The sequence below is a fragment of the Macrobrachium rosenbergii genome, chromosome 22 (genome assembly GCF_040412425.1).
Source record: "Macrobrachium rosenbergii isolate ZJJX-2024 chromosome 22, ASM4041242v1, whole genome shotgun sequence".
NCBI classification, from domain to species: Eukaryota; Metazoa; Arthropoda; class Malacostraca; order Decapoda; family Palaemonidae; genus Macrobrachium; species Macrobrachium rosenbergii.
In genome coordinates, this window is record NC_089762.1 from 20585397 (window position 1) to 20608322 (window position 22926).

Consider the following 22926-nt stretch of genomic DNA (forward strand, 5'->3'; position numbering starts at 1 on the left):
CAATTACTTTTTTTTTTTGAGATCGCTGAATGCTCCTCACATAGAGCCACTTGAAACAAAAATAAACTGATGTTCAAAAATGGACATCAATGATCACAGTCATTGCAACTGCATGTCATTAATACTCAATTTGAATTACGGATTGAAATATGAATAAAAAGCTGCAGAAAGCTGAAAAAGATGATTTCAGGTCTACTTGCACATGATGAAAATGAAACTAAAATTAATATAATTTTGGTGAAAAAAAAGACAGACTTCTCACCAAATACTGATCACAACTTTGGTGGATTTAAAAGATATTCAGAACTTGGGGCATTACGGCATAAGTAAATTAAGAAGTTTGTTTGTTGAATGTACATGCAATTGTTAAATACAGTATGCATCAGTACTTAGCATAAAACTTGCTGAGCAATTCTATGAATTTGGATTTGAATTTCAGCTTTATTCTGCTTTCCAGTGTTCTACATTGATGTTTAAACTCTTGAAATCTTCATATAAAACATATATAAGCTCAATTTAAAGTGGCCAAAAAATATACCAACCTGGTCTTTCTATAATAACTCTTTCTTCAGACTGATTAGGTGAGTTAGCCAACACTCCTTTGACAGACACATCAACTTTCATTATTGGAAGTTGTTGTAATACCTTGAAGACATTTTCAATTTGATTTTCATCTAGTTCACTTCTCAGCATTCTTGCAAGCTTCTCATATTTTCCATCAACAGCATGAATCAATTCAGGAAGGCAATGTATGGTGTGGCCTGCATGACTGGGAGATATAGATTTTGACAAAATTATAAAACCATACAGGCACAGGAGAGGACTGTAAGCAAAACTTGTGATAAGTGCATAAAATAAAAAAAATTCATTATATATAAGTAAAACGAAAACCAGGTATGCTATCTGCTGAAAACTACTATATACATTTTAAAAGTAAAATCCAATTTTTATGATAAACCATATGACTGGCCTGGAAAAGGTTTGATCCACTGGAGCTCATTTTATTTGAAATGATGCATCTTAATTACCCTAAGCATGATCAAAATTATAGTTGTTGTTCTTCCCTCTTGTGGGTGAAAATACCTACTCTCTCCAGAATGATCATTCCTCATCACTTCACACCTTGTTTTTATAAATACAGCACAGTAATCGTAATATTTCCTACCATATGATAAACCTAAGCCAAACAGAAAGGGAAATTATACCAACAACAAGCACTCCAAAACATCAAAATGCTGCTATATAATGTCCATAATAACAACTGGAACAAGATTTTTCTGAGGTCACAAACCTCTACCAAGAATACCTGGGACATATGTGGTGTCAAAGTAGGCCTGGATCATTTTTATTACCCATGAGGCTTAGGGTCATGATAATGAGAGAGAGAGAGAGAGAGAGAGAGAGAGAGAGAGAGAGAGAGAGAGAGAGAGAGAGAGAGAGAGAGAGAGAGAGAGAGAGAGAGAGAGAGAGAGAGAGAGAGAGAGAGAGAGAGAGAGAGAGAGAGAGAGAGAGAGAGAGAGAGAGAGAGAGAGAGAGACAGAGAGAGAGAGAGAGAGACCACACTAGCTCTACAAGGGGCCTTCTCCACAAGTTGCAAATTTCTCTCCCAAAATGTAATACTGTAACACGAGTTGTACCTTTTGTAAAATTTTTGTAAAACCCCATACCTAACGAACAAATAAAACAAAACACATACCATTCTTGTCAGGGTCAATAACTCTTTTAAAGAATAATAATTGCAATCAAAGCATTCCTGAAAAGAAACTACTGTAGTTAGCCTCGAGTTTAACAGTGCTATCATGCAGGAAATATGATTTGAAGTCACACTGTTTGAAATAGCTACGAACATCTTCAGGCTACATGTTTCTCATTGTAAAATCATCTTTAAACTTTACCTCAAGGGTAAATCCTGTAAAAAAAAAAGGAAGGTGCCTGTCAAAATGTAGGACAATGGCTATTTTAATGAAAATATTTCCATTATATAAAACAAATAAATGCTGAAGAATATGAAAAAAGATGGAAAAAGTCATTAAGCAGACTGAATAATATGAAAAAAGATGGAAAAATTCATTAAGCAGACTGAAGAATATGAAAAAAGATGGAAAAAGTCATTACGCAGACCCTAAAATATGGGAGCTGAAACCCAAGAGCAGGGAAAAGGTAAAACTTACAGGTTACCAAATACACAGTGGGAAGCAATAATTGCCAGATTTAGCTACCCACAGCTTCCTACTCCAAATTATTTAGTCTAAGCTGAGGAGATGGTTTTTTGACAAAATGGAGATCTAAAAATTGTAGACAATGCTTGGCACTCGTAAAGAGTGTGACTTCTTGTGACTTTCCAACTATGGCAGAGGTGATGGGAGAAATATATCACTACACAACATAAGAGCTTTGAAGGGGATGACAGCCACACTTATCTTTTTTTGTATCTGGTCACAACCAAGTATATAGCAACTGAATTTTGCACTGACAAGAATCAATAATTACCAGCCACAAAAAAAGCAGCACAGATATTCAAATCCACTGGGTAAATCATTCATATGAAGTTATAAGCATGTATCAGAAATATCACTAATATTATAAGAATAAAAAATATACCATTTACACTTTGCCAAAATAAAGAAATTGTTACAGATTATATTATGAAACAAAAAAGTAAAATGGCCAAAACACAATGGTGGATCACAAACAACCAGGACCCTGGAACACTGGCTGGTATAATACCAGAGCCACTGGAATTTTAACACATGCTTCACTTCTGTAATAAAAAAAACATTTTATCACTTTCAACAGCCATATCAACTAACACCATCCATTTTGCCCTTCTATCATTTCTTTCATAAGCTTTTCCAAGTATGGAAAAGTAGAAATGTTTAAAAGGTGCGAGAGGGAATGGAAAGGACATGATTGAAAATCAATGCAAGCAAAACAAAGATAATGGTAACTTTAAGGGAAGCCAAGGAAAACATAAAACTGGGGGTAAGCTGTGTACTGAGTGAAATAGATGGTGGCACAGAAGTGTGTAAATTACAAAAGATTTATGGATTAAGAGATTTTCGATGTCATAAATGCACTACAAGAGCAAATGGAGAAGAGAGGGCATTCAGAGCAATGTTCTGATAATAAGTAAGCCTTAAAAAAGATAAAGCACTAGTTACCTTGGGGACAAACTGGACTGAAACAAGAGTTGAAAAAGTAGTATGAAAGAAAGTGGCTGCAGCATGGATGAAATGGAGATAGCTAACCTATTGGCAGATAAAAAAAAAAATTAAAGGGAGGAAAGAATTATGACAGGTATACAGTACAAGGCCTGTAATACTCAGTGCAGCGGAAACATGGACACTTCCAAGGAAAACTACAGAGATTCTGAAAATGTATAACTACACACTGTTACCATTCATACTTGGAGTAAGGTGGAGAGACTGCAATGAGAAATTGGTGTAGAAATGTGGTATCCAGAGGCTGGAAAAAACCAAGACCTCAAACACAGATGTTTTAGACATTTGAAGAGAAGGGATGATGGACAGCTGGTAGGAAAAGCAATAGATACAGAAGTTGCAAGACAATGACCAGCTGGAAGGACAGCAAAATCATACAGCAAAGTGACAAGTGAAGACTGAAAGGAACTCAGTCAGAAGGAGCACAAAACAGACAAAAATCAAGGGAACTCACTTCCACACCCAACTCCTTGAAGAGGAAGGTTAATGAAGAAATATTCTTTCACACACACACATACAGTACATAAAGTCTACTGTAATTGTAATAACCACAGGTCCCTCATAACTTCCTGATTTCTTCCCACTTTTTTGATACACTTGTCACTACAAAACCTAAGGTCCAAATAGACTAATATGAAGCAATTCTGATGTCTGTAGCATGTATGTATGCATGTACAGTAATCCTTCCATTATCCAGGTTGCCATTATCTAAAACTCAACATTATTTGACACACCTGGGGCAAGGATCAAGGCCCCAAAGATATATGATTTACATAAATTTTCAAAAATAAGAAAAAAAATGCCCTACAATAGTTGGCAGTGCTGTGTGGCCCCAGGAAAATGTTGTTAACAATGCTTACACTCATAAACAGACTGAGAAAGAGTTTGGGGGTGGAGGAAACCTTGAGAAATTTCCAAAGTGGGCTGGGGGTAGTATAGCTGAACAACATGGGAGAGGAGGGGGCAGTAAGGCACTCACTCACAAAAGGGGTTTTTTCGAAGGAGAGTGGAGCTGGGGAGCAGTTTCCCTGACTGGAAGAGGATGGGGACGCAGTGTTGGATGGGTGAAGAGGGCATAGATGTCTAACTTGCTACAGCTTGTTTTGTTTCAAGTTGTTACGCTTATTGTTTTATCTATATTCTATACTATTCTCATTTATATTTTTACTGTATTTTCTGTTTTTATTTTTACAACCTATAAAATAAATGTTATTGTGTGTGTAGGGTATGTACGTATACAGTGGGTCCCTGCTAGATCGCAGATCAGCAATCATGGCTTCAGTTAATAGCAGGTTTTTCTGTGGAACTTATCTCCAAATACATAACGGAAAATTCACTAATTCGCAAAATTTTCTGATCAATATTCACTAATTACAGGCAGTCCCCGGTTAGCGGCAGGGGTTCCGTCCCTGGCCGAGTGCCACTAACCAACAATCGCTGTTAACCGAAAATCAGCAATAATAGGGCTGAAAAACCCACTTAACAGCACTATTAACCGGATATTGGTGCCATTAACCAGAGATCTACACTGAAATCCCCACTTAACGGCACTGTTAACTGGCGATCAGTGCCGACGTCCCCACTCAATGGCGCCGTTAACCAGAGATCAGCACCAAAAATCTGGTTAATGATGTTGCTAGCCAAGTGCTGTAACACCGCAACTCAATTAACTGATGCCGCCGGTAAGTAGGGATTGCCCGTACTGTACAGGCAGTCCCCAGTTATCAGTGGCCTCGGTTATCGGCGATCCAGTTTTATGGCGCTTGTCTGGCAACGACAATAACCAAATTTTCGACACCGATCTCCGGTTATCGGCGCCGATCTCTGGTTATCACCGCCGATCTCTGGTTATCGGCACTGATCCATGGTTAACAGCATCACTGGTCCCCGGTTATCGGCGCAGATAACCGGATACCAGCGCCAGTAACCAAGGATCAGCGCTATTATTACCGATTTTCAGTTGTTGGCGATTTTTGGTTATCAACACGCTGTCGAGAATGGAACTCCGCTGATAACTGGGGACTGCCTGTATTTTCATTTTATTTTCATGACTACATTTTTATGATAAAAAATTATTTACTAATTTTCAAATAATATTAATGTAAACACAGTAAAAGATCAATTAAACACAGCAAAATATCAATAAAATGCTAAATTAAAATCCTGCAAAATCACAACAGCTTACCAATGTTCATAAACACCTCAGCTCAACCCCGCCCTCTCTCTCTCTCTCTCTCTCTCTCAGTATATAAATCCTTTAATGAAAAAACAGCAAAAATGTTATTTCACTTACAGAATCCATTTACTGTATACTGTATTATATTGATGTATTATCCTCACATATATTTATAAAAAAAATTATTGTCCCGATATTTGTAATTGTTTTTACTGTAGGTACATGTTGCCACTTTTTTTCTTTGATTTACTGAATCGTACTTCTTTACAAGTTTAGTTGCCTCTATGATTATCACACATATTATAATTTGTAAACAAGAGAATATTTTTGGTTGTCGGCGATTTTCGGTTATCATCATGCTGTCGGGAATGGAACCCTGCCGATAACAGGGTACTGCCTGTATTTTCATTTTATTTTCATGACTACATTTTTATGATAAAAAATTATTTACTAATTTTCAAAAAATGTAAACATAACAAGAGATCAAATAAACACAGCAAAATATCAATAAAATGCTAAATTAAAATCCCACAAAATCACAACAGCTTACCAATGTTCATAAACACCTCAGCTCAACCCCCCGCCCTCTCTATCTCTCTCAGTATACATATCCTTTAATAAAAAAACAGCAAAAATGTTATTTCACTTACAGATTCCATTTACTGTATACTGCATTATATACTGTATTATACTGATGTATTTTCATCATAATATATGAATAAAAAAAATGATAGCCCCGACATTTGTAATTGTTTTTACTGTAGGTATGTGTTGCCACATTTTTTTCTTTGATTTACTGAACCGTACTTCTTTACAATTTTAGTTGACTCTATGATTATCACACACATTATAATTTGTACACAAGATAATATTTCATCACTGTTGATGTTTCATCTCTGATCACCGTAAACATATTTAAAATCCGACTTCATAAGCAAGCAACAAAAGGTTATACTGGACTTTCTCCCCAGCCTGTCAAGTCAAGTCTTGTCTCCAGCTGCTGGCATTTGTAATCTCTCTCTCTCTCTCTCTCTCTCTCTCTCTCTCTCTCTCTCTCTCTCTCTCTCTCTCTCTCTCTCTCTCTCTCTCTCTCTCTCTCTCTCTCTCTCTCTCTCTCTCTCTCTCTCTCTCTCTCTCTCTCTCTCTCTCTCTCTCTCTCTCTCTCTCTCTCTCTCTCTCTCTCTCTCTCTCTCTCTTAGCAGACTCAATCAGCTGATTTATGTTCTACGATGATAAACGTAACACTGCACAGTAAAGCTGGATTCTGTAGGTGGAATAACATTTTATCGATATTTTGCTGTTTACATTAATATTAATATTTCAAAATTAGTAAATCCATGTAACATCTACATACACAAGAGAATATCTTATCACTATTGGTTCCATTGATAATTTGGTTTTTTTTTAATGTATAGTTAAATATTTAAATACTGTAAAGTATTTAACTCTACTTGTGAATTCCCAATGCTTCCCCTATCTGAAAAAGGAAAACAGGACAGCTTCAATACTGTATAAGAGAAAATGGCTGTGTTTATATGTTGGGGGAACTTGAGTTTAGTTTTCACACATATTTCCAAGGGTAATGTTGTAAGATAACTTTGAAATTATATTAACCCTTAAACGCCTACTGGACGTATCATACGTTGACTAAAATTGTCTGTTGGGTGCCAAGTGGACGTACCCGTCGTCGACTACAAAAAATTTAAACCGGTCAACTTTGACTCGACCGAAATGGTGAAAAAACGCAATTGTAAGCTAAAACTCTTACATTCTAGTAATATTCAATCATGTACCTTCATTTTGCAACAAATTGGAAGTCTCTAGCACAATATTTCGATTTATGGTGAATTTTGAAAAAACTTTTTCCTTACGCTTGAGCGGTAACTTTCGGTTGAAAATTTCAGAAATTCTTTCGTCATTTTGTCATAATTTTTGCACTGTTTTATATTTGCCGTTACATAAAGTTTTATATATGAAAATGTGTGCAATTTCATGTAAAATACAGCAAAATACAACCCATGGTTGTAGCTTTTATTAGTTTGGAAATATTTTCATATAAACCACGATAACTGCCAAAATTTCAACCTTCGGTCAAATTTGACTCGACCGAAATGGTAAAAAAACGCAATTGTAAGCTAAAACTCTTACATTCTAGTAATATTCAATCATTTACCTTCATTTTGCAACAAATTGGAAGTCTCTAGCACAATATTTCGATTTATGGTGAATTTTTGAAAAAACTTTTTTCCTTACATCGCGCCAGAAATTCTTTAAATCACGTTGTCATAATGTTTGCACCGTTTTATATTAGTTGTTACATAAAGTTTTATATTTGGAAATGTGTGCAATTTCATGTAGAATACAACAGAAAATAGCTCATGGTTGTAGCTTTTATCAGTTTGGAAATATTTTCATATAAATCACGATAACTGCCAAAATTTCAACCTTGGTCAACTTTAACTTTCGACGAAATGGTAAAAAAACTCAATTATAAGCTAAAACTCTTACATTCAAGTAATATTCAATCATGTACCTTCATTTTGCAACAAACTGGAAGTCTCTAGCACAATATTTCGATTTACGGTGAATTTCTGAAAAAAAAAAAAAAACTTTTTCTTACGTCTCGCGTGTGGTAACTCGGCCGAACATCTCAGAAATTCTTTTCGTCACGTTGTCGTAATGTTTGCATCGTTTACATTAGTCGTTACATAAACTTTTATATATGAAAATGTGCGCAATTTCATGTAGAATACAACAGAAAATAGCTCATGGTTGTAGCTTTTATCAGTTTTGAAATATTTTCACATAAATCATGATAACTGCCAAAATTTCAACCTTCGTCAACTTTAACTCGACCAAAATGGTGAAAAACGCAATTGTAAGCTAAAACTCTTACATTCTAGTAGTATTCAATCATTTACCTTCATTTTGCAATAAATTGGAAGTCTCTAGCACAATATTTCGATTTATGGTGAATTTTTGAAAAAACATTTTCCTTACGTCCATGTGGTAACTTTCGGCCGAACATCTCAGAAACTCTTTCGTCACGTTGTTGTAATATTTGCACCATTTTATATTAGTCATTACATAAAGTTTTATATATGAAAATGTGCGCAATTTCATGTACAATACAACAGAAAATAACTCATGGTTGTAGCTTTTATCAGTTTTGAAATATTTCCATATAAATCACGATAAATAGAAAAATTCGACTTTTGGTCAACTTTAACTTTCGACGAAATGGTGAAAACTGCAATTGTAGCTAAAACACTTACAGTCTAGTAATATTCAATCAATTAGCTTCATTTTTCAACAAACGGGAAGTCTCTAGCACAATATTTCGATTTATGGTGAATTTAAAAAAAAAAAAACATTTTTTTACGTCCGCTCGTTACGAATTCATGCATCATTTTGTGATAATATTTTCTCTGTGTTGTTTTGATCGTTTTACAATTTGTTATATACCAAAATCATCGCAATTTAGTGTACAATACAAAGAAAAACAAAATAACCCGTTAGCATTAACCGTTTTGCTCACAGCGCAATTTGTATAAAATTATATATGAAAAATTTTTTTTGCGCTGTCATATATTTCAATATTTATATATGATAATGATATCTTTTTTCAATTCTGATGGTTGCATACTAAACTTCAGGCAATGACAAAAAAAGGAGCCAAAAATGAACTCTTAATCTTGAAAACTAAAATTAATCTTGAAAACTAAGCGTGCTGTGATTTTTTGAAAAAAACTTTTTTTCCGTTTTGGCGCTAAACTCCCGAACGCCGCCGGCATACGGGAGACGTTTTTGTAAATAGAGGCTCGGCGTTTAAGGGTTAAAGGGTTTTAGGATGATAGTTTAAGGTATACTGTATCTGGTGTTTGAACTATTAAAGCAGGCAGTTATAAGTGTTTTTAGAGAGGTGTTCCAATTTATCAAGGATTTTTGCTTAACATGGGTGGTTGTGGTCCCTAACCCCCTGATTACCAGGGACCTACTGTATACACAATTATTTGCTGGTGTTAGTGAACTTGCAAGAGCTTGTTTTAACATGTATGATTTTCCCACATTTTATTAAAGGATATGTACACTACTGTATTGTAACTTGCAACGAAATATATCAAACACCAAGAAAAACAAGAAGAAAGAAAGAGAGAGAGAGAGAGAGAGAGAGAGAGAGAGAGAGAACAACTGAGATGAAATATCGACAGTGATATATTATTTTCTTGTTTATTGTTATGATATGTGTGATGATCATCCTTAGAGTTAACTAATCTTGTAATGAAATGCTATACAGTAAATCAAGAAAGCAAAAAACAAAACGGCAATTGTGACTGCGCTAACAAACACACACACATCGATGAAGTGACACAAGCAGATGTAAACATACACATACACACAGGCAGTCCCTGGTTTAAGGTGGGGGTTACATTCCTGGGGGTGCACCATAACCCAAAAAATGTTGTAAACCAGAACATCATAATAATAATGGGTATAAATGGCACTTACAGCATTGTAAGTGCCGTAAAAGCAGGTTACAGCAACATAAAACTGGGTACGGCGTACCCAAAAAATCAGGTTAGCGGTGCTGTGAGCCAAGCACCGTAAAGTCAGAGCACCGTAACCCAAGACCGCCGTAACCCAGGGACTGCCTGCATAAGTAAGGCCTCCATTATAATGTGAAATGGAGAGAACAAGAACTGTAATGAAATGCTGTACAGTAATGAAGTGCTGTACAGTAATTCAAGCAAAGAAAAAAAGAAAAAAGGCAAATGAGATACTGTGCTAACAAATACACACATGAATGTACAAACTATGTAGAGATGATAACATCAACATTCATGAAATGACACATGCAGATGTAAACATACACACACAGGCAAACAAGTAAGGCTTCCATGATAATATACGTACAGTATATGGAGGTGGAATGAAAAATCATAAATTCCAATAAAACGGAAAACGACCAAAAACATTTTAGTAGTGCTCTTAAAAATAATTCTCTTTGGATATTTGTCACTGAGAGATGCCATATTACTAAAGATGTAAATACAAGGTGTTTCACACAAGCAGTTTCCATGACAGTCCTTACTTGCCAAACAAATTTTATTTTTGGTAGATTATACCAGGCTAAGCTTTCAGACATGATTACCAAACCTATGGCTTATGTAACAATTCATAACCATCTCATAATTAACAACCACTTACCAAAGAACTGACATAAACAACATCAAGTATGACCTAAACAAACGAATCGGGAAACAGCTGTTTTGCAATTTTGAGGGATTTTACTTTAACATAAAGTATGTCAGCTTGTCTTTGTATACCAATTTTACATTTATGTATAAAAATAAAAATAATAATTCCAGTAATGTATTCATTTCTTTTAGCAACTAAAAATTATTCTCCTAATTCTTTTGCTAGTACAATCAATCAGCTGATTCTGAGAAAGTAAACATCATGTCAATGCAAATGGCAGTTGATCAGCTTTCTTATACTACGATGATGATATAACATGATGATAATAGTATACAGTAAATGGATTCAGTAAGTAAAATATCAGTTTCATCACCATTACCTTTATCTTAATACAGCTGTAATAGCCTATTTGACTTATGCCAATAGATACTGTGAGTATACACCCAGCCTAGGTCAATAGTTCACACACACACATTTTGTATCTCCTGTATGATAGTACAATATGGTAACAACTGATAAGAAAGTTACTGTATAAAAATTCATAAATGGTCATAAAACCGTGGTAAGCTGTAGGTAAACACAGGTAGGCTGCCTACTTAATGAATTGTCATTTACAAGAGGCTTTGGATAACACATCTCTCAGAAACACCCTCACTTGTAATACTGTTTTCCCAATCCCTTCAACTTTTTTGGACAAACTGTCCAAAATTCCTCTTCAAGAATCAATGAGTTCTTCATCAACATGTACTGGCCTTATGTACACATTGTAATTTTTTTTTGTTTACTAAATTTATAAATCTTGCACAACAATAATTTTAAAGACCTAAACAAATTTACTACTGCAAATTCTTACAAAACTAAACAAATAAATTCTTACCTAAAGCAGTAAAGGATATCAGAATTCACATGAGGCAAAGTAAGAAGAGAAGAATCTGTATGCCAACGTGCTTGAGTCACCATCTGCATTAATACCTGAACCTGAAGGGAGGCTGAGAGCCATCCTGCACAACCACATACGTCTAATAAAGCCTGAAATCAAAATAAAAAATGAAAGAAACAACTGACTTACAATAATTACTAATAAATCATTACTGACGAATCTGACTTTCCATAATGTTTATGGTCACAATTTGGGCAATTGGGGATACTGCATGTCCAATTTGTAGAATGGTATTCTGATCCATGTAGAGCATAAATTTCCTTATAAGTGCATCTTCTATGTGTATATCTAAATTTACAGTTTTTTTTGGCAGAGCAGAAATTTGGGCACTTACAGTCTTGCTTCCCTATTTTGTCAAAGTAATTTTATTTTTAATGGTAATACTTGTCCTTTCAATCTGACCTTGACTTTTAACCTGGATTCTCTGGTTTTTACTCAGAATTTCATACATTTCAAGGTCTGTAGCATGTGAAATGTAAGGCCCCCTAATTGTATATTCTTGTCTGGCAATTCATCATCATCTCAGATTAGAGAACAAATTACTGTTGAATATGATTTAATGTAATATGATTTTGATTTGTTACATTTACTTGGAAACCATTGGTGCTGGGTTGGAGCAACAGAGGATGGTGGGACAAAGGGTAAGGTACTAGTACTATCCCTGCCTAATGCTTTGTTTGGTTCATATTTTTGCATGTTGGTGTGGCACGTGCTGTTTAAAAGTCGTTAACAATTTTTCTCCACCCCACAGTTCATTGCAGGTAAGTAAATCAGTGGATTGGTGGACAGGGGGCATGACTGTTTTAGGAAAAAATTTATTATGGGTTTACCTGTACGCAATTAATCTGAATACAATACAATCAGAATATGGCAGAAGAGGACAGACACTATACATCTATGACAGCAGGAAAAATTTACTAGAGAAAACATTTTAGAACAAGCTACTAACAAAAATACCAGTAAAGCAGGAAATCAGACTAGCAGAATAGTCTTTTACCACAAAAATATCTTATAATAAAATATGGCTAGATGAAACAAGACCATTAGGTACAGCAGAAAGCATGTTATAAGAAAAAAAGATATCAGTAAGATTATCATACACAAAAGAAAAATATTTTTATGCACCAAAAATTTTGATGATCTTTAAATCCTAAAAATATGTTTCCATGTAAAAGTAATAAGATATGTAGTAAGCAGCAGGTATGACATAAATAGACAGTAATGCATACAAGCTCAGAAAAGGTTATTGTTTGACACTTCAAAGTCAAGTACTAAACAAGAATATTTGTCTCATAACATCCAACTAACTTATACTATATTTCCTTACTGAATTTAAGTAAGAATAATAAAAAACAACAGTAATAATAATAATGATAATGATGATCATGATATTGGAGTAAATACAATACATTACAATATTAACCCTTAAACGCCGAGCCTCTATTTACAAAAATGTCTCCCGTATGCCGGCGGCGTTCGGTGAGTTAGCGCCAAAGCGGAAAAAAGTTTTTAAAAAAAATCACAGCACGCTTAGTTTTTAAGATTAAGAGTTCATTTTTGGCTCCTTTTTTTGTCATTGCCTGAAGTTTAGTATGCAACCATCAGAAATGAAAAAAAATATCATTATCATATATAAATATTGGAATATATGACAGTGAAAAAAAAAAAACTCTTATATAATTGTATACAAATCGTGCTGTAAGCACAATGGTTAAAGCTAATGAGTTAATTTTCTTTAGTTGTATTGTACACTAAATTGCGATGATTTTGGTATATAATAAATTGTAAAACGATCAAAGCAACACAGAAAAAATATTATCACAAAATGATGCATGAATTCGTAGCGGGCGGACGTAAAAAAATGTTTTTTTCAAAAATTCACCATAAATCGAAATATTGTGCTAGAGACTTTCCGTTTGTTGAAAGATGAAGCTAATTGATTGAATATTACTAGACTGTAAATGTTTTAGCTTACAATTGCAGTTTTCGACCATTTCGGTCGAGTTAAAGTTGACCGAAAGTCGAATTTTGTCTATTTATCGTGATTTATATGAAAATATTTCAAAACTGATAAAAGCTACAACCATGAGTTATTTTCTGTTGTATTGTACATGAAATTGCGCACATTTTCATATATAAAACTTTATGTAACGACTAATATAAAACGGTGCAAATATTACGACAACGAGACGAAAGAATTTCCGAGATGTTCGGCCAAGTTACCGCACAGACGTAAGGAAAATTTTTTTAAATTCACCATAAATCGAAATATTGTGCTAGAGACTTCCAATTTATTGCAAAATGAAGGTAAACGATTGAATATTACTAGAATGTAAGAGTTTTAGCTTACAATTGCGTTTTTTTACCATTTCGGTCGAGTTAAAGTTGACTGAAGGTTGAAATTTTGGCAGTTATCGTGATTTATGTGAAAATATTTCAAAAGTGATAAAAGCTACAACCATGAGCTATCTTCTGTTGTATTGTACATGAAATTGCGCACATTTTCATATATAAAAGTTTATGTAACGACTAATGTAAAACTATGCAAACATTACCACAACATGATGAAAGAATTTCTGAGATGTTCGGCGAGTTACAGCAGTTGGCGCATGAGCGTAAAGGAAAAAGGTTTTTTCAGAAATTCACCATAAATCGAAATATTGTGCTAGAGACTTCCAGTTTGTTGCAAAATGAAGGTACATGATTGAATATTACTAGAATGTAAGAGTTTTAGCTTATAATTGAGTTTTTTTACCATTTCGGTCGAGTTAAAGTTGACCGAAGGTTGAAATTTTGGCAGTCATCGTGATTTATGAAAATATTTCAAAACTGATAAAAGCTACAACCATAAGTTATTTTCTGTTGTATTCTACATGAAATTGCGCACATTTCCATATATAAAACTTTATGTAACGACTAATATAAAACAGTGCAAACATAACGACAACGTGACGAAAGAATTTCTGGCGCGGACGTAAGGAAAATGTTTTTTTAAAAAATTCACCATAAATCGAAATATTGTGCTAGAGACTTCCAATTGGTTGCAAAATGAAGATAAATGATTGAATATTACTAGAATGTAAGAGTTTTAGCTTACAATTGCTTTTTTTTACCATTTCGGTCAAGTCAAAGTTGACCGAAGGCTGAAATTTTGGCAGTTATCGTGATTTATATGAAAATATTTCAAAACTGATAAAAGCTACAACTATGAGTTATTTTCTGTTGTATTGTACATGAAATTGCGCACATTTTCATATATAAAACTTTATGTAATGGCTAATACAGAACAGTACAAAAATTACGACAAAATGACGAAAGAATTTCTGAAATTTTCGGCCGAGTTACCGCGCAGGCGTAAGAAAAAAGTTTTTTTCAAAAATTCACCATAAATCGAAATATTGTGCTAGAGACTTCCAATTTGTTGCAAAATGAAGGTACATGATTGAATATTACTAGAATGTAAGAGTTTTAGCTTACAACTGCGTTTTTCAACCATTTCGGTCGAGTGAAAGTTGACCGAAGGTTGAAATTTTTTGTAGTCGACGTACGGTACATCCACTTGGCACCCAACAGACAATTTTAGTCGACGTATGATACGTCCAGTAGGCGTTTAAGGGTTAAGGAGTTAGGTATGCTATCGTAGTCTACAGCGTCAGATATCTCAACTTCACACAGTAGACCTGGGTACCATTTTTGAGCCATTTTTGGGGAAAAACTAGGGTTTTATATGCCATTAAATATATAATAGCTGCTTTTGCAATAAAAGCAGACTGATTGTATACCAGATAATTTTTTTATCCATAACATCTGAAAACAATTGAAACATCTACTGTGTTACCTGTAAAATTCTTATTGCTTGATCTAAAACAGACTTCGTGTCTGTCAAATAATCCACACAAGGGAGTGGAAGACGAGACATGTGGGACTGGAGAAGCAGGTGAGCCTTTGTATTGGAGGAATCATAAGTATACGGGTTTACTTGCAATGGGCAAGACTTGGCTAACTCTGCATTTAAATTGTCTTCATTGTGACGTACAGGGAGTTCATCATATTCATGTGCCTGTCAATGAAATAAAGAAGTTCATATTAAGCCTTACATTTGCATTCTATCATGGACATATCAAAACCAAAATGAAAACAAAAGACAAAAATCTTTAAAAAATAATACATAATTACAAACCTTTGATTTCACTTATACAGTAACACCAAGTAAATACAGAGCAACTGAAAGATGATTTCTTACTTATTTGACAGGTGATGCTGGATGAAGTGTACATGTAAACTAATTATTCAGAGCTGGGAGCCAAGCAATCCAAATAAAACAAGTGGTTTTAATTTATGGAAAACTATTTTTATAACTTGAAATAAGTATTTCTATACAAACTCATTAATTATACATACAGGAAATCCCCAATATTCGCAGGGGTTGCATACCACAACCCTCCCCAGAATAGTTAAAATCCACGAATAGTTCAAACACCCCCCCTAAAAATGCTTATGACTGCCTATCTTGAAAGTTCAAATACCAAATGTATACCTTAAACTAGCATCCTACATCAAATATACCTTAGACTATTATCCTATTACTGCATTAATCTTTGAAATGATATTATTAATATCATTTCAAACTCATCTTACACCTTTTACCATTTAAAATATATACGTAAATACTTCTAACCCTTCCAGCCAATAACAGAGAGAGAGAGAGAGAGAGAGAGAGAGAGAGAGAGAGAGAGAGAGAGAGAGAGAGAGAGAGAGAGAGAGAGAGAGAGAGAGAGAGAGAGAGAGAGTATATATTTCTATCAACTGCTCTCCTTTCTATCTATCTATCTATCTCTCACATTCTGAGTGTCCTTTGGAGAGAGAGAGAGAGAGAGAGAGAGAGAGAGAGAGAGAGAGAGAGAGAGAGAGATTTTCAGTATCCTTCATAGCGGTATTTTGACCACTAGGTGGGCAACATATTTGACCGTGAGTGGGGAACACTTTCCCCCCTTCATGGTCAATATGTCAAGATAACTGACAGTTAGATTACACCCCACTCCCTCGCTCCAAGCTTTCGGAAAAGACTGGGAATCGATATGTTTTCTTTTAAAATTTTACATAATTTACTATAGAAATGTATAAATGTTGTAATTACAGCATGGAAAATATGAAAAAATTAATAAAGTGACATCACATTTATCTACAAAACTACAGTACACACAACAAATAAAGATATATTTTGCATATGCATAAAAAATCTACCTCACAGAGAGAGAGAGAGAGAGAGAGAGAGAGAGAGAGAGAGAGAGAGAGAGAGAGAGAGAGAGATGAAATACAAAGAACATTAGTATTAGTATATGAGAGAGACTTTTCGACTAGGTGCTAACCCTTTTTTTTTTATGACGACAGTTACGCCTTCATCCCTCCCCCTAAGTCGGATACAGAAAAAGATCAGGGATTACACTAAATCTTACTAATTCACTATATTTTCTTCAATAAATGGATATTTAGCAGTGTTTACACTAATATTAATATTTGAAAATTAGTAATTATTTATTTATCATACAAAACAAATAAACGTACATATTACACATGCACAAAAAATCTCTCATCTCAGTAAGAGAGAGAGAGAGAGAGAGAGAGAGAGAGAGAGAGAGAGAGAATGAATTATAATTTTTATTATTTAATGTTATTATTTAATCTTATTAAACTTAATATTAATACTCGTATATGAAAATTAGTATTCTAAATCATTATCATAAAATGTACATGTACCTACAGTACAGTATTTAGTCACAAAAATAATATGAAAATACAGAATACTACTCCATGAAAAAATCTGCGAATGAGTGGTTTTTCTGCGAATAATTTACAGGTAGGCTCCACAGAAAATTCCACGAATTGTGAGAACGCAAATCCGGGGGGCTTACTGTATGTGTAAAACAGAGTCCTGCAATGTTTCAAGGTTAACCAGCTGTTTGTCTGACAGACAGATGGTCTCACTTTTATAAAAACCCATGGATTAAGTATATCTAAACTAACCACCTCTTTTTTTTTATGTGAACAGCATGTGAGGTGGCAAGAGTTGTGGGCTGGAGGAGGGAATTCATTGTGTGACTTTACAACAAAGTCTGTTTCATCACATACTGAACATCTGTAAAATACTGGTACTTAAAGGTTGATCAATCATGCTTGCCTTTAATTACAAACAATTTAATAAGCTTTAGACGTAAGTGTACAGATAAGGTATCTGAAATCTTGGATACTCATTGCCCTAAGTCTACCATTCTGCAGTTTTTCAAACAAAACTGGATGTATTGATAGTTAAATAATAAAATATTACTCCTGTATATACTAATATACTGTACACTACATCCCTTCTCCCATTAGGGATAGCCGCCTCAATTCAAATATAATTACAGGCAGTCCCCGGTTTACGACAGGTCCGGCTTACGACGTTCCGAGGTTACGACACTTTTCAAATATATTCATCAGAAATTATTTCCCGGTTCACGACGCATGTTCCAGGGTTATGATGCATCGTACGCCAATGCGACGAAGAAATATGGCTCCAAAATGGCAGAATAATTAAAATTTAGGTTTTTTTTATGAAAAACTCAATAAAAATGCAGTTTACATCGTTTTCAATACACCCAGAGCATTAAAAGTAAGGTTTTCTTAGGATTTTTGACGTTTTTCGGTTTACAACGATTTTTGGCTTACAACGCAGCATAGGAACAGGTCCCCCGTCATAAACTGGGGACTGCCTGTAATTTTGAGTTTTTACGAATGCATAAGGTCTTTAAAAGATTCTATTTGACCTTCTTAACCTAGGCATAGGGATATACTGTTCATGCTTCCCCCAGCTGGATTTATAATTAGGCCCATATGAATCCTGAGAACTAAAAGAAGTTCTAGCAACTTATTCATCAATTTCTTACCAAAATTTGACAATTTTACATTCAATGGACCTTTAAATCTTTTACAAAACGTTATTTCCACTGGTGAACATTTAGTTGAAGACTATACAGTACATACATCTAAAAGAATATCGAACTACCACATTCCAGGTTTTAATTGTAATCTGGTGTTAAGCTTTTTGTAATCTAATTTAGTATCCAGTTTTTTGCAATTTACCTTGAAAATTTTTACTGCTTCCCCTACTAACCCATTGCTACCCAGATGATAAGGGACACCTGTACAGTCCTTTATATCAAGTCTCACTAGATCCCTGAATTCCTTTTAATTTAAAACATGTTGCAATTAAAAACAACTGTACTACTTGGAAACCCAAAATTTGCAAAATATGACCTCAAATATTGCAAAGTTATATCTTAAGCAACATAAGAACAAGGATTACAAGAATCAATGAAAAGAAAATACAAAACAGATACGAGTTCAAAATAGTCAATATGAAGGTGTGATCTGGGTTTTTCAGTTGTAGGCCACTTTAATAGAGATACTGTGCGTCATCGAACGGCGGATTCGATCTTATGGCGCTGAAAAGCGCCGTAACTTGATGTTACATCAAGTTACAGTGCCCTAAGCTTCGTTGACAGTACTAACTTTTAACATACATTTTTGTCAACAGATGGTGATGTGCACTGTCTACTTTATGAACTTCCAATATCAGATGCCCCTTCTGCGAAATTCTCTCCATGTTCATAATTTTCAAAACAAAACATGGGAAAAATATTAAAGTTTGAATGTTGCATGCATCTAAAGTTTATTTTCTTCTTTTTACCTTTCTAACATCCATAGCAATTCTTTATAATACAGCAAGCTTTAAAAATAGTGAAAATAGTATACTGTAATCTATGGCTCCCAAGTTAACTCGGAAATGTAAAATGACATATTTCATCCATCACCTCAAGCCTACTCTACTAGTTTCAAAATTAGAAAAAATAACTGTATTATCACAATTTATGTAGGTTTCATGTATCATTCGTATTAATAAACTAACCTGTAAAATATAGCATGTACAGTGTATTATGTTTTAGGATAAAAAAACATACAGTAATGTACTGACTTTATATCATACTTAAATAAGCGTGAACAGTACATTACTTTTAAAATTACTTTAAAAACCAACAATGAACAATTCAAGATATGAACAGCCATCCGGAATGTAACTCATTCATAAGTTGGGTAGTGACTGTATTGGGTGTAATCTGGGGTCAAAACTAATAAAGTCATAATGCTGGAATCATCAAATACTATATATATAATCATAAATGAGTAAAATACCATTAATGTGAATTCACGGAATTTTCCATCCCACACAAACTGGTTACGGACAAAACCTTGGATCTGCAGGGTGCCTACTTCCCTGTTCCCACCCACCCAGTTTGTGTGGGATGGAAAATTCCGTGAATTTCACATCCTTTTACTTTGGCCTATCAGAGCGTTGCAAGTTTTCACAAGAGATTTGGCTCCAGCGGTGGTCTGGAAACACCAAGCTGAAATTCATCTTGGCCTTTATCTCAACAACAGTTGATCATGGCTTTATCAAAATAAGAGCTTCAACATCAACTCTCCATTCTCTGCAGTCTATGTCAACCTTTCAGAATGCAAGTAAACGGGGAAATCAGACCTGACACCATCCACAGAGGCAATTTAATTATGGATGGCTACAGAAACTAAGTGGGAACTTGTCTAGCCTTCAGAGGACATGATTTGTAAACTGCTGATGATTCTCTGGCAATTGTGCAGTTCTTGTCTGAAAGCCAAGTCCTGGCAGGTTGTGCGCCTCGAGTATTTTTTTGGTCCCAGCAACAGACTGGCTGTTGCTACGTTTGGTGGTGGCAACAAAGATCATCTTCAGCGGGGAGTTCCTCTACTCCCTCCAGATCTGGAAGTTCAGATGTTCCACCTTCAAACAAAGCATCACTGGTATCAAGTGGAAAAACTTTGCATGCTTTCAAGGCTCATGGTCATTTTTATCAGCCTCTAAGCCTTTGTGACAATTTTGAAAGGATGACTGGGGAAATGTTCATGTAGGAAGAGAAATATACTTAAAATCTCATATTTGTTCTATGTGTCTGTAACATGGTCACTGGTGCCCTGAGCATGAGGTTCAATGTTCTTTCACTACCATGGTTGATAAACACTGATAGCTCAAGTGTGCTTTGTCAGTTGTTGGGGACTCCAGTCATCCATCTGTGAACAACATCCATGGATGAAAAAAGGTTGATTTATCATCCACCACAAGTCAGAACTGGTGGCCAGGATGATGGCCACAATGATGCAATGTGGAACAACCTGAGCATCAATAGCCTTCCCTCATTTGGTCTCATCAGGCAAGGCCTAGTGAAGCTGGGAGCATTGATGAACTATGGGATTATTCTCACTGCTCCACTCTGGCTGCAGCAAGAGTAGTTCATCAACCTTCTGATCTGACCAAGAACCATTTTCACAAATTTTACAGCTGGGACCATTTCATTTTCATGCACGGAGGTTATCCATCAAAGACTTGGAGCGAGGTTTTTTGAAGGTTGCAGCAACTGCAATCACAACACCTGAAAAGATCTAAATGGAAAAGAAGGCAAAGTTCCTTAGCTGATATGGCACATAAAATAATGCGGCATTAAGCGCCTCTATTCCTGTAACTGCTGGCTTTTCTCCTTTTTATTTTTATACAAAAAACTATATCTGCAAAAAAAAAAAAAAAATAAAAAAAAATCAAAGCAGATTCACTACTTTGAATTTAACTGCCAATCAGGACATTTCAGACAGTCTGCCTCAAAGACATATGTTGTCTGCCCCAAAGACACTTGTTGTCTGCCCCACACACATCTGCTGTCTGCCCCAAAGACATCTGTTAAAACTACCTAGGTGGGATTTAGTGTTGGTTTTAAACTCCTTGAGGGGTTTGGTCTTGGTTTTAAACAAGCTGATATGGCTCCTTATGGACCTCCATTTGAATTACTGGTATATCTACTTGCCACCTTCGAAGCCATCTTCTGTTACCTGTAATAGTTTCTTACATCCTTAAAGACCTTTATGAAAGTTTAATGCTTCTTTGAACAATGTACTCTTCTTCAGGAGTTTGCCTTGTTCCTACAAGTGACTGACTTACCCTCTCATGTAAAAATATACACATTACCTTACTCCAAACAAAACACAGCACCACAGCTTGGTGATCTTTGATCTCTCAGCTCCTAAACACTGAAGACTTCCTTAGCTGTATGTAGTTTCACTATCACTAAGGGGATAGTGTTCTTAATAATCCTTTTGTTAAGCAGAATATTCTTCTGAGATTAAGATAACTTAACTTTTGGGTCAGTCAAATTCCTGATCTTTTTATAAGTCCAATGCTTAGCAGATGGTATAGAAGGCAGCTAGGGCTTTTAGGAGGGCCTGCTTTTTATATAAAGTAAAACTTGAATCTTGAGTGTCAAAATTTCTAGATTTCCTAGGGTAGAGGTCAAGCAAAATGCTTTCCAAAGGATATCCTGCATGGTTAGGACTGTTGCTATCTGCATCCAGGAATTGCTGCCACATGCCACGACCAGTCACTTCAGGGAACTGTGGTGATCCTCCCTCCAGGATGTCCTGTAATATGTAAGTGTGCTTTGGCCAGATGAAATCCGAGTTCTATAATCTGCTCTATTCTTCTTATGTCTCTTTGTCCAGTGGGAAACTTCTCCTACCTCTTTTATTGCCTTCTCTAAATCTACTCTTCCCATTAAAATTGAGATTTATTTCTGTCTTCTCTACCTTATCTGCTATCTGCCTATCTTTTACATTGGTCTCCAACATCATCTTCCAGAGGTGACTGTCATCAAATTTCACCGTGTTCAGATTTGTGTTAGAGAGAAATGGAATCCTCTAGCTACTCTCTTGAAGCTCTGAACCAAGATTCTGCTTGAGTTCTTTCATGATTCCTGCTTGATCTGTCTCGCAGTTGATGGCATGATACCAGTCATCCTCTCCTCTTTGATTTCCATGGGCACTGCCTAGACCTTTGGCCCTCTGTTCGCTATGATTATCCTATTCTTGGCAACTTGCTGAATCTTGACTAAAAGTCAAGGCCATGGTGTTTGGTGTTGCATAAGTTTAGGGAATGAGCCAAGTCTCCATCTATCTTGCCTTCCTTGCAAGTGTTATCAAAGATCTGTCAAAAAAGGGTGAATATCTAAAACAAGCAAACTCCTTGTATTGGTTTTGCCACAGCCCATGAAACTCTCAGCCACAGCCCATGAAACTTTTGGCCATGGCCTGGTGGTGGCCTGTGCTGTTGGCACCTATAGTGGTGCCAGATGCATAATCATGGCTAACTTTAACCTTAAATAAAATAAAAACTACCGAGGCTAGAGGGCTGCAATTTGGATGTCTGATGATTGGAGGAAGGATGATCAACATACCAATTTGCAGCCCTCTAGCCTCTGCAGTTTTTAAGATCTGTG

The 22926-nt window shown here is 35.3% G+C and overlaps 1 protein-coding gene across 3 annotated transcripts in view; it reads right to left on the reverse strand.

Moving 5' to 3' along the window:
* Positions 1-22926, reverse strand: part of obe (obelus) — a 437154-nt gene that overhangs the window by 41068 nt on the left and 373160 nt on the right. For all 3 annotated transcript variants that reach the window (XM_067124317.1, XM_067124318.1, XM_067124319.1), the window contains exons 39-41: positions 15375-15596; positions 11474-11625; positions 543-769 (exon numbers count right to left, since the gene is read on the reverse strand). In XM_067124317.1, coding sequence (XP_066980418.1) covers positions 543-769; positions 11474-11625; positions 15375-15596 — 601 coding nt within the window. The remainder of the gene's footprint in view (positions 1-542; positions 770-11473; positions 11626-15374; positions 15597-22926) is intronic.